This window comes from Poecilia reticulata, chromosome 2, assembly GCF_904066995.2.
Source record: "Poecilia reticulata chromosome 2, P_reticulata-male-v2, whole genome shotgun sequence".
NCBI classification, from domain to species: Eukaryota; Metazoa; Chordata; class Actinopteri; order Cyprinodontiformes; family Poeciliidae; genus Poecilia; species Poecilia reticulata.
The window spans coordinates 28127480-28144682 of record NC_088831.1 but is presented as its reverse complement, the minus strand read 5'-3'; the positions used below and the strand labels follow the sequence as shown (position 1 = coordinate 28144682).

General features: G+C 37.3%; 3 protein-coding genes across 3 annotated transcripts in view; 1 reads left to right on the top strand and 2 right to left on the bottom strand.

Moving 5' to 3' along the window:
• Positions 1–10951, bottom strand: part of gja5a (gap junction protein, alpha 5a) — a 35765-nt gene extending 24814 nt beyond the window's left edge. The window contains exon 1 of the mRNA XM_017310844.2: positions 10868–10951. The gene's annotated coding sequence lies outside the window, so the exon portion shown is untranslated. The remainder of the gene's footprint in view (positions 1–10867) is intronic.
• On the top strand, positions 9590–13350 carry gja8a (gap junction protein alpha 8 paralog a). The gene has a single exon (XM_008401119.2). The coding sequence runs from the start codon at positions 9986–9988 to the stop codon at positions 11255–11257; it is 1272 nt and encodes a 423-aa protein (XP_008399341.1). The 5' UTR covers positions 9590–9985; the 3' UTR covers positions 11258–13350.
• The window catches only part of LOC103459524 (poliovirus receptor homolog), a 53374-nt gene continuing 47092 nt past the window's right edge, over positions 10922–17203 (bottom strand). The window contains exon 9 of the mRNA XM_081602470.1: positions 10922–10998. The gene's annotated coding sequence lies outside the window, so the exon portion shown is untranslated. The remainder of the gene's footprint in view (positions 10999–17203) is intronic.

Below are 17203 nucleotides of genomic sequence, written 5' to 3'. Positions count from 1 at the left end.
ATTGTATTCAACAGCAGGTTGACTGAACAAACCCGAGGGTATGAAATCATCCTTTGTCTAGCCGTGCTGCCCCTGATAAAGCCAGAGGGTGTTACCCTCCTTTGAAAATGGCCTCCAGGCCTTCAGGCAGTGCTTCCTGACCTCTGTGATACGCACTCCCACAGTTTTCCTGATGCATTGCGCTTATCAGAAACCCAGTCACCCATCAAGTAATTTGATCCAAAATCTCCATTGTTTTTATCCTCATTTGACTCAGTTTCTTAAGACTTAAATATGCAACTTCCCGCTGAGTCTTAAACAAAATATCGTAAATCAGGGTTCAAAGGTAAAGATTTCCTCAGTTTGACAAACATTTTCCTCTACAGCAGTTTTACCTTATTTCAGGTGTAAGAATCTTAGATTTTATTTTTTTCTTTTACTCTCAGCTATTTTACCTGGCCAGAACATTATTAATATGTGATGTTAAACAAATAGATCAGCCCATCAGGAACTAATGGAAACATGAGAACAAGCTCCACAGTATTAACAAGTTCTGATTCAGTTTCTGTTCTGATCAGTCCTTGTTGATACGACCGTCACTCTGTCTTTGGATCAATCTACACAATTTTATTGGATAAAGGATAAAATATTTTTGAATCTTGTAGTTAAATAGGTATTAAAACAAAATGTTAAAATGCAGTTAAGATGTGTTTTTAAAATCTTAATTGAAATTGATTGGTATTTGCGTAGTCTACTCAGAGTAAAAATCTAAGAACAGCATAAGAAATAGGAGTTACTGACTGTTCTTGTATAGAGGGAGAGTTTTATTTGCTCAAAACTCTTTGATTGTTAAATTAAAGGCAACAACTTTTCTTGTTTGGTGTCATCCACTAAACATCTGTTATTTTTCAGGACTGATGTTTTTCTTTTTACAGTCCTGCTGTTTGCCCAAAGTTTTTGCTGTTACTGTTTTTTTAGAAAAGTGTTGTGTATTTTTGTTATATGTTCTTCTCCTGGACATGTCTGAAAATTTAGAGGTGCTTTATATGTAAAAATATGGAAATCTAAGCATTTTTAGAAGAAATCAAGATCTTGAGGACATGCTGAATTTTAAGTTGGTGTAATTTTTTCAAAGACAATGTTTTTATAATTAATTTCCCCAGGTGAGAGGTGAAATAGAACATTCAAAAATATAGAAATATTTATTCCAATGAAAGTTGCACATATTAAAATGGTGTAACAATATGTAAAGCCTTTTCATAGCCTGTGATCTGGCATATTTGTCATTAGACTGGGTCATTGTTTGGCTGTGAGGGTCATTCGAGGAATCTCACATCGCTGAGAGGTTGTGGGTCAGGCTGTGGGAAAGTTATGACCTGCAGAAAAAAAACATCAAAATACAAAAACAAAGTTTAGCTTTTTAAGATTGTCCTGTGTCATGTGAACTCCAAAGCACTCATCCTACACTACAATATCTGTCTTCCAGGTCTTTAAATCCAGTCACACATGGCACTTATATCCTTCCTCTGTTAATGCCTCCTGTCTACCCTCCTCCCACCGCTCCTCCATTGTGTGAGCATCGACTCTCCTTACCCTCCTCTCCCTCCCAGTGTACTGAGAGGAAGCTGCCTTTCCACTTCCTTTTTCACTGGTGAGAACAATTCCTGCCTCGTCTCTCACACCGTCTCTCTGTTTCTCATAGGGACGGACTTGCCAAAGTGCACAGAGCTGCTGGCTTTGTGACGCATGACCCACTGATTTAAAAACTGGCTACTGGTTTGTCCAAAGCATGATCCTCTACAATGACTCGACGTGAAAGAAAAATAATTCTGGGAAAGTGGAAACGGTTAAAGAGAAAACTCCTTGGTGACACTTAAGCACATACAAGGTGACTAATATTTTATCAGTAATGACAATAAACTCTGGCATAAGTACTTTGGATAATAGAGCAACTTATGCAGCTCTTTAGGACATCAACTTGGGTGTAAAATTAATATTATTTTTCTATTTTATGGTACCCTGGTATGTTGTTCTAGTACTATCTTCTTTGTGGCCTTTTTTAATTTACTGTACATTGTGACAATATATTATATAATATTACCTTAATGCAGCTCAAAAGGCTAACCAATATTTTTAAAGAATTAAATCTCCCAAATGTCTATGTTGCTGTTTGTAACCAGAGCTGTTCTGGTTGTTTTATTGGTACAAACTGATTTTCTGCAGGTATGCACAATAGAAATAATACATTTTGTGACTATTATTCAATGCATATATTTGTCCTTGTCTATTAATGTCTTAATTGTAGATTTTTTTTATGCTGCTCAGCAGGTTGAAAGCACAAATCCAACACAGAGAGATAAACTTTAAATAGATGGCAGCATAATTGTCAAAATTGAGTCGTGAACATTTGATTAGGTGAACTAATGAACATTCACAGATTCAAAACCACAGAAAATGGCAAATCACAAACAATTTAAATTATGTTTTTGTCTCTGTTCTTTGTCCATAGTGTTGTAATTTTTGAGGGAATTTTTTTTCTTTTGCACTTGAAGCCAAAAGCATCGCAATAAATCAGACTGTTTGAACATCTGTGAGTTTTAAAATGACATAAAAGTGGTTGTACGATTTATGCAAAAGGCAAAAAATGAATGCATTTATCTTAGCAGTTGCAGCATAGTTAAATAAAGATCTTGAACTAAAATATACAACATAATTTCATTTAATTTCTAGTCTAATTTTGCTATAATAAAAAAAAACAGTATAAACACAATTATTATTTTTCGAATATAGATGTATCTTTAGAGGTGTAAGGGATGCTTTAGTTTCCACATCATTGATCATGTTTTTGTGACTAAATCTATTTTCCAAATATTCAGAATTGTCTTGTAAGTGACATAAAACTTATGTCACTTTCTGACATCACTTTAAATTGCTTTCTTATACTGGTAAACTGCAGAGGAAATCTTTTGTTCACTTTAAAAACTGTGACTTTCAAAATGCTTGCTACACTTTGAAACAGATAATATAATAATATCTACTTTACAATGCACCGTGTCTTTGAAGGAGAAGAAAAATCTAAAAGTGTTGTGAGTCTTAAAAAGATTAAAAAAAACTTTCTCAGAATCTCTGAGTTAAAAAAATAAAAAATAAATAAAAATCAGAGTATAAGACAGCAGCAAGTCCCCTGACAGACACAGGGGGGTGGTATGAGCTGCTGTTATAACCGGACATGGGAGGGGAAACCTTGAGCATAAATTCAGGTAGTGAGTCAAAGCAGCTCAACCTTCTCACCATTTAAATACACAACTCCCTCTTGTAATCTTGACAACAATCAATCAGTATTTTAGTCTCCAGTAAACATTCAAACAATAACCGGCAAAAATATTTACCAAAGGAAAAACGTAGAATTTTTGAGAAGCGCTTTTTCTTTCAAATGACGTATTTTATTGCTGCAGATACCCAAATTTTTTATTACAAGGAGTTGTGTTTCTGTTTGGCAGTTCCTGTAGTAAAATATGTTCGAAAGGCCTGGTTATGAACTTGCAGGGTCTTAATGACCCTTTCCCAAGAGGCTGTTGTCTTTGTGTGCAGTTGAGCACACGAAGGACAGCGGCCTGGTCCAAATTCAACAAATCTGACCTCACAAACACAATGGTGTCAAGAACTCAGCCCACAGAAAAACAATGCTGTGATTTGGGACCAGATGTGACAGATGTTGAAGGGCAAATAAGAGAGCGTATGTGTTTATGCTTCACACTGCACAAACCTAATTTGAAAACTGTGATTGATTGATGTAAAGTTAATCTTTTTGACTGCTTGATCTTCTCACACTTTGCATAGGCTAATGAAGAAAGAACCAAGTCCGCAGAGTCAGGTAGCCCCATTAAAAACACATTTTTTTGAATACAACCAAAAAGTTTGATTTCCTCAAAGTGAACAAAAATCTACATGCTGTACATTTACCAGTTCTATGCATCCTGTATAAATACATATTTTAACAATTGTGGACAAAAAATATGTGTAAAAACAAATTAACAGCTGTATTATTCCCATTTCGATTTTGTGTGTGTCTGTTTTTTTAATGTAAGAAATTTTTATTGCTAAAATTAACATTTGAGTATGGTGGAATATCATAAATATTTTTTTGTGTGTGTGCGGTAAAAACCAAAATTAAAAATGTTAAAAAATATGTTGACTCAGATTGTTCCAATGTTGATTTTTATGAGAGCATTTCTTTGCTCATATATTTTTCTTATCACATTTTTTTACAGTATATTTTTTGCGACCAAGGGACACAGGTAGAGCATAAAATTAAGAGGTCGAGATTCTGTGCCAGAAAGTCAAAAGGAAGTTTAATTTTCTACATAGAAAAGCTGAGAGCTGGTCTACCCTCCATGATGATAAAAAGGCACCCGTCCATTGAACTCCAGTTGGTTAGAGGGATTCGTTCCTTGAGGTCTAAAGCCTCCATTGAAATGGAAAGACGGGATGTTCAGACAGTCGACTCATGAAAAATCAAGATCACAAAGAGAAAAACTGAGTTGCTGAGTTAGAGGGTCGCCACAACACAAAGAGAAATGGTGAAACTCACACCCACTAACTCAAATATAAATGTATGTATGTTTGCACACTGAACAAACAAGTGTTTGGAAACAAGAACCTGTCTCGAGCCCTAAGCCTTACGCCATTCAGGTCTTATTGTCCTGCCATGTCATGGGAGGCAGCGCTGCCCCCCGAGGTCAGATTGTATCTCTAAGGGTCATCGCTGATACCATCTCTGAAAAACTGCAGTGAACGCTTCTCCTCTGTCTGCAAGTCCAGAAACCAGACGATTGGTGAGAGAAGTTCATGTGACAAACAAAGAGAGGTAATAAAAGATATAATGTGTATCTCTTGGAAAGTATCTTTTGTTGCTTAAAAACTGGATTTACTTCTCAAACTGACCATTTATAATCTTCATATCTGCTAAAATGACCAACATATGCATTTTTAAAAAAATCACATGAACCGGATTTAATGTAGATGTGGAAGTACGATACAGATGATACACAAACCTTTCATTCTCAAAATACAACCTTGTTTACAAAACTGACATTTAAAAAAATCTCCAAATCATTTACTTCTTCTAAAACAAGATAAACTACTATACAAATAGAAAAATATGTGAACTGACCTGGACCTACAACACAAGAAAAAGTTCAAATAAAATGAGTTTCTCTACTTATCTTGACTATATGAGGTGCTTTATTTGTGGTTAATATGCTAATGCTCATAAAAAGCCAGTCAGAGCATGCAGATATGCAGATATGTGATTTCAAAAGCAACTATCAGCATCTCAGCAGTAGAGAAGCTTTCTTAAGCAGTGCCTTCTGTTGAGATGGAATAAAATCAGTAGCGATATTACTGAACTTGTATTACGTTAGTGGAAATGCAGTACCAGCTGTTTTTCTAAAGGCCTTTGAGTGATGACAGACCAGTCTAGCTGTGCCACTTTTGATTCAGTTCTGAGGTCAACCAGAAACACAAAGGCCCAATGAAAAACTACATTGTTGTCTGAGGGTGATATAGGTAAATGGCATGAACAGAATGACTTTTCCCAATCTTGTTAGAATTTAAAAAAAATATTTTTTTGAGCCCAACTAAGAATGGTTAAGAAAGTGTTTTTCCTCAGGGAGTGGTGGGAGATGTTCATTGTGTGAGAGCTAACAAGAAGGCCAAATCAAAACAAGCTGCTGCCAACGTATGTTTGACCTCATAATGCACATTGTTAGATCAAACAAATGTCTTAAACTGCGTCATATTGATAAACTTGGTGCAGAAATAAGATTTAAGTTACTTCCAGACTCTCTAAGGTCCTTTAAGCAGCGTCACGTGGCACCACAGCGCCATAGGCAGATGATCACCACACTATATGTTTGTTAGCGTGTTAGCATCCTGATTAAGGCCCAGTTGGTACCCTGCGAAGGTCTAATCTGGCCTCACGCCTCAATGCACGTGCTCAATAGAGCCCGCACCCTGCATCATGACATCATGTCTTTGTGTGAAATCCCAGCGCCATTCACTGGGCCAGTGTGGGGCTTAGCATGCAAGCATCCACTATGCCAACACACTGCCCTTTAAAGGGACTCCCCTGGTCCCCCAGCTATGTGGATACACCCTGAACATGCCTGTGAGCCCATGCGCCATGCCAGACCTTCAGGGGAGTGAGCATTTGAGCTTTTGCTAGAGGAAATCTTTATATAAGAAAATGTGACTTCTCCAGGATATGTAATGACTGCTTTCATGTATCCAGTAGGGGTAAAACGTCATTTATATTGTAACAAGAAGGTTCTTGTTTTTGCACTAGGACATACATTTTGAAAGGCTAAGTTTAAAGCCTTAGTGTGAAAGCAAGTAAGAAATCTAAAAGTGGACATTGAGAGAAGGACTCTGAATTTCAGCACAGCAGTGAAACCACTACAGGTTGAGAAGAGCATTACAGTGAAAGTTAAATGAACGATGAGCAAAGGGAAGAAAACATTTAATAATCCAGACAAACAGTTGTGACATTTGATGTTCTAGCATGCAGAGTGAGAACCAATGACGCCAAACGGCAAAAGCTGGGCATAGATTAAACAGCAAACATGCTATTTGCAAATAGCAACTCTATTACTGAATGTCTTATGTTTCAGCAACGATAAAGTTCTTGTGAAGCCTCCATGTTTGATTGAGCAAAAGGAAATGAATTGTTTAAATATAAATAAACTCTAAATGCAGCTCACTGCCAAACAATTGTTCTGTTGATTCCTTTAAATTGGTGCACCAGTGATTTGGCATGAGTATAGGTTTGCAACAGTTTACATTACTGATAAACACTAACTTTGTTTAAATGAACCTTGGGATTTAATAAAATGTGTGAACATTTGGCACAGATGAAAATGCTGTTGTTTTACCGACGGGATTTGACACTAATCAGGATTTTTTTTTTTTTGCCACATTTTGTAATGTGAGGATAAGATCTTGCTTATATTATAGTCATGTAAACATGGATATATGTAGGCATGGTTCTGGATTTCCACTGTGGGAAAAAACTGATCTACAAAGAGAACACAAAGTTCAAAGAGTTAAAATGTAAATAATGTAAACCACTGCAATTCACTACTGTGTAAAGTGGTTTGAACATATGTAATTGTATGTTACACACTTTGTTTAATGATAAAAACAGCTTGATTTTTAATGAGGCTAAAAACCAAGCTGAACTGAAATGAACCAAACTTACAATTTGGGAAAAATAAGTACATTTACAATAAAAAAACAACAACAAAAATAACTGTTTATCTTAAACCTTAAAAGACCAAGTAGGAAATACAAAAAGAGCACTGACAGAAGAAAACATATTGATGTTTATCCCAGAGCCTTATCTTTACAATTACACGTAGAAGAGTGATGATGTTATTCAGCAATTTTTCACAACTATTAGAATGGCAAAGAGCTAATTTTTTTTTAAACTTATGTTTTTTGAGAAGCTGGAAACAGGCTTGAGTCTCGGTTTTCCAGTTTTTCAGTAACATAAAACTTAAGATTTGTTTAAACAAACATTTTGTAGTGTGGATTAAAATAAATAAATAAATAAATAAATAAATAAATAAATAAATAAATAAATAAATCTATTTACTGAACAGATGTGCATGTTACATGATTCATTTCATTTGATTACATTCTGTAAAATATCCTTATTCTTTATATTATTATTATTATTATTATTATTATTATTATTATTATTATTATTATTATTATTATTATTATTATACGAATGCATGTAAACATTTTTTTTTACTGTGGGTGGAAACAAGAGAACTTTTAAAAAAGGAATGAAGGATAAATTGAAAACTTCACACAGTAGCAGGGAACAATGCTAACTGTTAAGCACTGAATTAATAGTTCAGTTTATTCTAAGCCATATTTTGCTTTCTTCTGGCTATATAAAAGGAGTAATTATAATTTAAAAAACTAGTATAAAAATTAAAAAATATATATTTTACACTAGTATATAAAGCCTCTACCTTTAGATAAAACTATCTACTCTGTGTTAAAGTTGGCAATTGGCACACCATGTCACAGAATGTATTTCTTTTAAATGGGCTCACTATGCTATAAGATAAATTGTTCCACAACTTTTTAATTAAAATCTTTAACAATAAGAACAAAAGGTCTGGATGATTGCTCTTATTTTCTATTTTAAAAATTGTTTCACAACATAGACAAGTATAATATATAGCAATGCTGTTCAGATTTTGTTTTTACTTCCTTCTTGCAAAAACTTTAAATACCTTTGGGTTCAGTGTTCTTCTGTTCAAGCATCCATAAGATTCAGGGAGAAAACATTCCTGGTGACTATTTCTGCCTTCTGAGCTGGGAAAGTTATTTCTATTCCCTTAAGGAAGCATGTCAACGTGGTGTGTCACTGTGATTCGCATTCTTTTATTTCCAACTAGCAATTATCAACAACATAAACAGACAATCTTAGAAACAATCTGCTAACAATAAAATGGAACATTTTTCAAGATAAACATCATACATTACACCAACAACATGGACAACTGACTAAAACGCTAAGAAGAAAATTAATACATTTACACAAATCCAAAAAAAAAAAACGCTCTCTGAGATTTACCATTCAATGGGACAGTTTCATTATTCTGCTTAAATTAGCTTAGAATGAAACATTTATGTTACAATTCATACCTATTTATTGAGCAAAATTCAATGAATAGCATAAAAATGTTTAATGATCTTCAAGCTTACTCTAGCATTTTATACTTATTTGTTTCCATTAATAATTAAAATTTGTGTGTTACAGGTTAGATAGAGATATACCAAAAAGTACACACACACACACACATATATATATATATATATATATATATATATATATATATATATATATATATATATATATATATATATATATATATATAAAACACTGCATTAATCTAGACTAATGTTTTGTGTTATGGGGAGCCTAAATGACCTGCTGCACGTCCACAAAGTTCTCCTTCATCCTTGCCTGAGCTGATAGTTTGTTTCTGACCTGCCTCTAATGTCGGCTCTATTGCTGGAGGCACCGTTTCAAATTGTGTCTGATGTGTTCACGTTTCCATACACAGAACATCAGACGGTTAAGAAAGTAGGAGTGTGACTGAGCTGCTGTGGACTCTGTGCCCCGACAGTGTCCATGTTGGTGCGGGAGCTTGAGGCCTGCTTCCATACATCCCTGCTCTGGCTTTGTTGATCCTATTGTTTTTTGCGTCACCCGCACGTCGCCCGGAAAATAAAGGCCGTCTGGCTCCAAGCTTAAATATTGCGGCAAACTAAAAACCAACCATCAGAGCCGATTCATTCACATCTGCTCAGTGGGGCGACAAGGACAGGGCTTTAGGTGGGAAAGAGGGCAGAAAAAAGTTCACTCTCCCCTGCCGGGTGCCAAGAGAACGGGACAGGACTCAACTTTGCCGGAGCCGCAGCTGTGGCAAGTTGCCCATTTGATTGCCTTTTATTCTTTAGTAGGGGACTTTATGTTACCTACTGATCTCTCAATCTACCATTGCTTTTACTAGAATGTTGCCTTTGAGAGCTACTGACAGCAATGTATATTCATGTGTTCATTTTAGTGAAATTTAATGGCCTACAGAGAGATTTTGTAAGAACTTTAGATTTACTTCAAATCATTCTGTTTCATTGATATTTCTTATCATTATTCATAATAGGAACTGAAAGTTCTCAGTTGACCGTTCAGACTTTTGTGACGTTTCAGTATGTTAAGTGTTTAAACTGAAATGCATGCAGCAGCTAATGTTTGATGAACAAGAATGTCAAAGTTTGATTTGTCCTCTAATGCATTGCTTACCTTTGGCCCTCTCTTTCCCACTCCCACTGTGGGTCCTCCCTACCCCACCCTACCCGTGCGACTGCACCCTCTGTGTTCATCCCTACCCCACCCTTCATTCCGCAGTGCTACGGACCGACCATGGGTGACTGGAGCTTTCTGGGTAATATTTTAGAGGAAGTCAACGAGCACTCCACGGTGATCGGCCGGGTGTGGCTCACAGTGCTGTTCATCTTCCGCATACTCATACTGGGCACGGCGGCAGAGTTCGTGTGGGGCGACGAGCAGTCTGACTATGTTTGCAACACACAACAGCCTGGGTGCGAGAACGTGTGCTACGACGAGGCCTTCCCCATCTCCCACATCCGCCTGTGGGTGCTCCAGATCATCTTTGTGTCCACGCCGTCTCTAGTGTACGTCGGCCACGCTGTGCATCATGTGCACATGGAGGAGAAACGTAAGGAGCGAGAGGAAGCAGAGCTTAGCCGGCAACAGGAACTGAGCGAGGAGCGTCTGCCTCTGGCACCCGACCAGGGAAGTGTACGCACAACCAAGGAGACCAGCACCAAAGGAAGCAAGAAGTTTCGCCTGGAGGGCACCCTGCTGAGGACCTACATTTGCCACATTATCTTCAAGACACTATTTGAAGTGGGTTTTGTGGTAGGGCAGTACTTCCTTTATGGCTTCCGCATCCTGCCACTGTACAAATGCAGCCGATGGCCCTGCCCCAACACAGTGGACTGCTTTGTGTCTCGCCCAACGGAGAAGACTGTCTTCATCATCTTCATGTTGGCTGTGGCTTGTGTCTCGCTCTTCCTCAACTTCGTGGAAATCAGCCACTTGGGTCTGAAGAAAATCCGCTTTGTCTTCCGTAAGCCAGCCCCAGCTCCAGCCCAAGGCGAGGGCACAGCCCCGCCTCTGCCTCCACAAGGAAAAGGTCTGTCTCCGCTGGCTGTTCCCGCTTTGCAAAGAGCAAAAGGCTACAAGTTGCTAGAGGAGGAAAAGGTTCCACCTGTAACTCACCTCTACCCTCTGGCTGAGGTCGGCATGGAGGCTGGCAGAGGGACTCCACCCTTCCACACACTGGAGGAGAAGGTGGAGGAGGTGCTGCCCATGGAGGACATCTCTAAGGTGTATGACGAGACTCTGCCTTCCTACAGTCAAACGACGGGGACAGGGGAAGTGACATTACATGAAGAAGAGGTTGAGGAGGTGCCGCCACCGGAGGTGGAAGCAGAGAGAATAGAGGAAGGTCTAGATGAGGATGCGGAGGGAGAGGAAGCAGAGAACGAGGAGATGGAAACCCCTGCTGAGGCAGAGGTGGAGGCGACGGATACGATAGAAGACACCAGACCACTGAGTCGACTGAGCAAAGCAAGCAGCAGGGCCAGGTCAGATGATCTCACCGTATGAACCCGTGAGACAAAGCACATGCATGCCTTCACACATTCAACATCAGGGAGAGCATACACCACTAACTCAAAGCAGTGCATACTTTTACACAGGCAGGCCAAAAAGTGGATGAAAAAGAAAAAAATCGACAGGGATAGAGAAAAACCTTTCAGGGTGGAATTCTGCAGAAAGCACCCTCAATAAAACAAAATAAAATAAAATAAACAAAAAAGTCAGAGTGTTTGAGGTAAAATGGAATATAAAAGTAGGGTTTAAAGAGGAGACTTTTTTTTACTAAGTGTGTACTTATTTAAAAAATGGGGAAATGTTTTTACTTGATGGAAATCATTTTCAGTTTTTAGACATCTTTTCTATTGAAAGAGTTGTAGCTATTTATAATGGAGAAATAGGTATTTGTATACAAGGCTTGAGTTGATAGGGAAAGACTACTAGAATGTCTGCAAGTCGATGCTTTTGCTGTAGATGGACGATGACTTTTCTATTTAGACAGTGACAAAGTGTAAAGGCAGCCACACTGCTGTTGCTGAGAAACATACTGCATAGAAACACACATCTGGTAAAGTTTGCAGGTATTTAAAGGTAAAAAGTCTGATTTAGGTTCAAAGGGCCGTACTTCTTTTGCACATTCAGAGATCACAACTCTGTAAGGCCTTTAACCCTCGTAACACCTCATCTACGGATCCATTTATACGAGATTCTTTCAAGAGAAGAGGGATTTGCATCAGTTTCAGAGCATTTCTCTCCTTTTTTGTGTTCATATACTAGGTGGTAAAAGTTAGAGCAGAGTTAGTCAGAGTAAAAACAAGAAAAAAAACCACATGTTGAATGTCTTTTTCAATGTGATTTGCATCTTTTATTTTAGATCTGCTTATGTTCTGTAGCCGTTCAAAAAAAAGGAAAACCTGTGTACTGTGATATCAGCTGTCCATGCAAGACAGCAGGGCTCATTTTGCCCAATCAGAGAGAGGACTATAGTAGTGACCTCAAGCCAAATCCTCTCTGCGTGCTGTACAAATAGGCGTCCGGGCGATAAAGATCATGCAGCATCAGCACAAGCTATTGTTGGGGGCACGACAATAAAAGAAACGACGCTCATCAACAGGCATCCTTGACCCAGGAAATCAATCCTTTGACTCAGTTTCATTTACACATTGGTATTCATCATTACACAACAAGGGCAAACTACAAAATGCATGAAGTTTCAGAGGATTAGTGTGCTACTTTAGTTACAGAAAGTTAAATTTAATACAGCATTACTAAAGCAGCTGATTTCAGATAATTGAAATGAAAGAAGTGGAAGAAATGAAGTTTTATAAAATAAGACTCCTTTAATCTCACAAACATAACAAAGCTAATGGAAATAGACATTTTGAGGAGCAATCTTTTCAACTTAATTATTTTGCTAATAAGGGTTTTGAAACAGAGTGAACACAAGTTTTGGCCCCAGATTTACCACAAATCTTTAAATTCTCCGTTTTTTTTGTTGTTGTTTTTTTTCACGCTGTACCACTATGTGTGTCTTATCTGTAAATGTGCATTCCCAACTGTAAAATTGTAGAAAGTGGATGAATTTTTTTGAGTCTTCTGTGAAGTTCATGTTTTTTTTTCTTTCCTTTTTCCTTTTTTTTTTTTAGATATTAACAGGTCTTTCACTCTGAGTCACCTGTCACATCAACACAAATAATGTATTCCTAAAGCAGATTTTGGTCGTATTTGCAGAACTCATAGTGTTGATACTGTCAAGGCTGGGATGAGAATAAGTACTTCTCACATAGAAAGGCAACTGTTGTCCCCCATGCACACCCTGCCCTCCTCCTGCTCACTATTTTCTGCACATCTTTGTGATCCAATGCCAAAACAAGTCAAAAGTGCTCACCACTGTAATGCTCCAAGGATGACACTGGGTCTTTTTTACATTAATATGGCTGGTAATGTATGATTTTTTTTGTACTTTGAAACTGTTGCATTACCTATTTGTTTGTAAGAAGACACAATGATTAATATTTGGGGGAAAAAAAACAAAATTTTTACTAACTTGTAGTCTTCTCTGATGATAGATTCTTTTGAAATGTGAATAAATACAATAAAAAGTCCCACATGGTCATGATGAGTTGTTCTGCACAAACACACTATGTCACATGGTAACAATGTGCATTTTTCTGTAATAATGATGGACGTATATGACAGAAGGTCCGAAATGGTCCTGTATTTTTGTCTCCGTGACCCAGAATGAACATATTCTGTGCAAAATGGATGGAGACATCGACTCCAGAAAACAAAGCAAAGTTTCTGTAAAGCTGCTAAGGTGGAAGCAGTCTGCTCACATTGGCTTAAACGCCTCTCAGGCACTCAGGGAGGAAGAAGTCTTTACTCCAAAGTCAAGATGACAAAAGCCACATTACAGTTTGCAAATACACCCAGGAGCAAGAACCTTAAATTTTGGAGACATGTTCTGCCAGTGTGCGACAGGACACAAAGAGTGGGAGTACTGGACTGGTACACTGTTTACAAAGTGTATCGTATATCACAAAGTTCTGAACCCAATCCCACAGAAAATTACTTTCAGAACTGCAAAGGTGGAGCCCTTTGAAGGCTACTAGTGCACCCTACAAAGTGCTACACCAGTTTTGTCGGGAGAAATGGGTCCAACATCCAGTAAATTATTGTGAGAAGTGATGATGTTTGACCCAAGCCAAACAATTTAAAGGCAAATCTATAAACCAAATACAAAGGAAGTGTATGTACACTTCTAAATTTGTAGAAAGTAAAATACATTCATCTAAAAAAAATATCTCTTCTTTTGAAAATTTGAGTAACTTTGGCAATCCTAACAGACTTAAAAAAAATGAGAAGTTTTGTCTTTTATGGGGCAGCTGGGGTGGTGGGGTGGGGAAGTGTTTATTTGTGAAATACAGAAAAAAAAAGGTCTTAACTGTACATATAGAAGAAGCAGAAACAAGAGAGAAATATTATTATATAAAGTAATGTATTTAATGTGAATTAAGTTATATTTAGACTTGTTTACTGCCATTATTGTCAGGCTTAAAAGCAACCAGACAAAAAGTAAAACCGTGATTAGAAAAACAATAAAACTGCAAGTAATGTTATCACCACAAGAGGGCAGTGTTTTGCAGCTAAAACACCCGCCATCCAAAAGGCCACCAGAGACCTTGTTACCTGACATACACAGAAATAATCTTCCTCATGGTCACTTTGAGTGGATTTTAATTGCCATAATTTTTCCTTTACTATAGACAAAACATGGAAAAAGAAAATACAAAAGACAGAATATCACGTAAAAATCAGCTGCTGACTGCCACACTGACTGACACCAGTGTATTGCTACTACTACTACTACTACAAGTGCTACTATTAAGATTAGTATTTTACATAATTTTACATTAGAGTAACTGCAATTTCTAAACAGTTTTTCTGTTTCTTTGCCATAACTCAGCACAGTGAAGGAGAGACAAAAAAATCCATAATGACTGAATGTTGATGTCAACCAAATATATATTTGAGTGAGTGTGTGTGTGCATGGTTGTTTGTCCTCTGTGTCTCTGTGTTACCCTGTGACAGACTGGTGACCTGTCCAGGGTGACCCTGCCTCTCGCCCGGAACATTAGCTGGAGATAGGCACCAGCAACCCTCCCGACCCCACTGAGGGACAAGGGTGTAAAGAAAATGGATGGATGGATGGATGGGTGGATGGATGATATTTTGAATATGAAGAAGTAACCATTTAACATAAACTGGCTCACATTCCCCCTTCCACAGGGAAGGGGGAAAAAAACTGCTATTCAGACCATATCATAATTCATTTCCTACAAAAATACAGCAAGACTCCATGATTTAAAAACAGAGCCTTGACAAGTCGCACAAATCTGAAGTTTCATGTTAATTCTGGAGATAGATGTGTTCACAGTATGTTTTTAAAGAATACAACACTGTTTCAAATGTATTTATTTTTTCAAAGGCAAAAGAGAGTCAGAGTTACTGCTCAAAAAACAGGGTTGATAAATGAATGCCAGGCTGAACTGCTTGAAGATAAGATGCTCAGAATTGAGATTAAAACATGTCTGTGTTTAGGTTGACTTCATTATTTTTTTATTCTGTCACTTTGAGAATACACTTGATTTGTTACAGCTAAAAAAATCTGAGAGGAAGTGAAGATAAAACATTGAGTTGAAATTTGAATCAGATTTTCTTTGGCTGAGCAGTTTGAAATTTCCAGGAATGGGAAAGTAGTTGAGAAGATATTTTCTAAATGATGCATATGGTGGAATCCATGTTGAAAAAAAAATCCCCATGTGTATTTACAACTAATCATTTCTAAAAACCACTCCATGAAACAAACTGCTTGATAATTCTGCTGTATATATTTGGAAACTGTTGTTTTTGGAAGAGCAGACTCAAAAAAGTCCAGTCAAAGAAGAGTATCACAAGTACAGGTAGGATCAATCTGCTGCAGCTGCTGTAAGAATGTATAATCTTTGTCCATGACCAAGTCCTGACCAAGGTTTTTAAATTTGAAAATGTGATATGGTTAAGTACTATTCCTAGATATAATTTCCAATCTAAAGATACAGGGATACAGCAAGGGTAAGAAATAACTACAACCACAAAGGACCAACTTGTGCCAAAGATTTGAGAACTGTGGCATTGATAGTATTCCTGATTATTGCTAATAATCATAAATTTGCTGCGTTTTTACAGTAAAAACACTGCAGATGTAAAAAATTAAGTTCAAAATCTAAAATTGTGGTGGACTGGGACTTAAATAACTAACTGCCCTGTTCTTTTTTCCATAACAGGCCCATTACCTGGACCATCAGTCACCAAGAAGGTATCCTGATGTTCGTGTGGTATGTTGGTGCAGGTTGTTAAGGAAGATTTTCTGAATTGGTTAATTTTGGAAAAAAGTCTGGCTCTCTCTTCCTCTTGGATCCCAGGTTCTCTCGGCAGGCCGCGTGTGTCCACAAGAAATACAACAATGCGTGTTGACGTCACAGAATTGCAGAATTTAATCCCATGGGAGACAAAGTATGAAATTACAACAGAAACTGCAGAACAACAGAGACATACATTCATTACCTGAGACAAAGAGGATAGAAAAAGAAGGCAAAGACACGTCTTTGGAGAAAGAGCTGGTGCAAAAAAGCAAAATAAGTCAGCTTTCTGAATTGGTACTCCTGCGCACAAACTTTTATAATGTAGGCATGTTTTTCCTCTTTAATATATTCAAATAAGGCATACCTCTGCTTGACCAACTGGAAGCTATCTTGGACACTGAGAAACTTAGAACTCCCCCAATTTACTGCCAAGATCAAAAGCCATTTTGCCCCCTTCGTTTAAACAAAAGGAGCGGAGAGCTTGTCCTTGCCTCCTGCGGTTCTAAGACCATCTGGGCAAAGAAAAACAGAGAAAAGGTATTTCACAGTTAGCTGTGAAATCTGGAATCTCTCTGCTTTCTCCCCACACAGATTCCTCAGTAAGAAACTTAAAATCCTGTAGTGTTGAAGCAAAGTTTTATCTCCACAAACCTAATTTTGTTCTTCAACACTCAGCACCTCAAAAGATTGAGTCCTGCCATAAACCAAAAAGTAATACATACAATGAACAGAATAGAGTAAAATTTATTTTCTAACCTATCATTATAATATTCAATCCTAAGTATAAACGTTAACACAATCATTTTCCAAAACCCCATTCACCATAAATCTGAGCAATTTTCTAATACTTAAACAAAACATTTTCATTCACACAATTCACACATTCACACAATCAAATTTCCATTTGATTCTGATATAGTCCCAGATAATACACTTTTCAAATACATTGATCATTTACTAAATTAGTAATTCTCAAACTAGATAATACAATTTTTCAATCAGAGCATGCTATTAATGACTAAGAAAAATGTCTTACAAATTAAATGATAGTGGT

What these genes read in the sequence shown, in the direction of transcription:
- gja8a (XM_008401119.2), top strand. Translation starts at nt 9,986, where the DNA reads ATGGGTGACTGGAGCTTTCTGGGTAATATTTTAGAGGAAGTCAACGAG.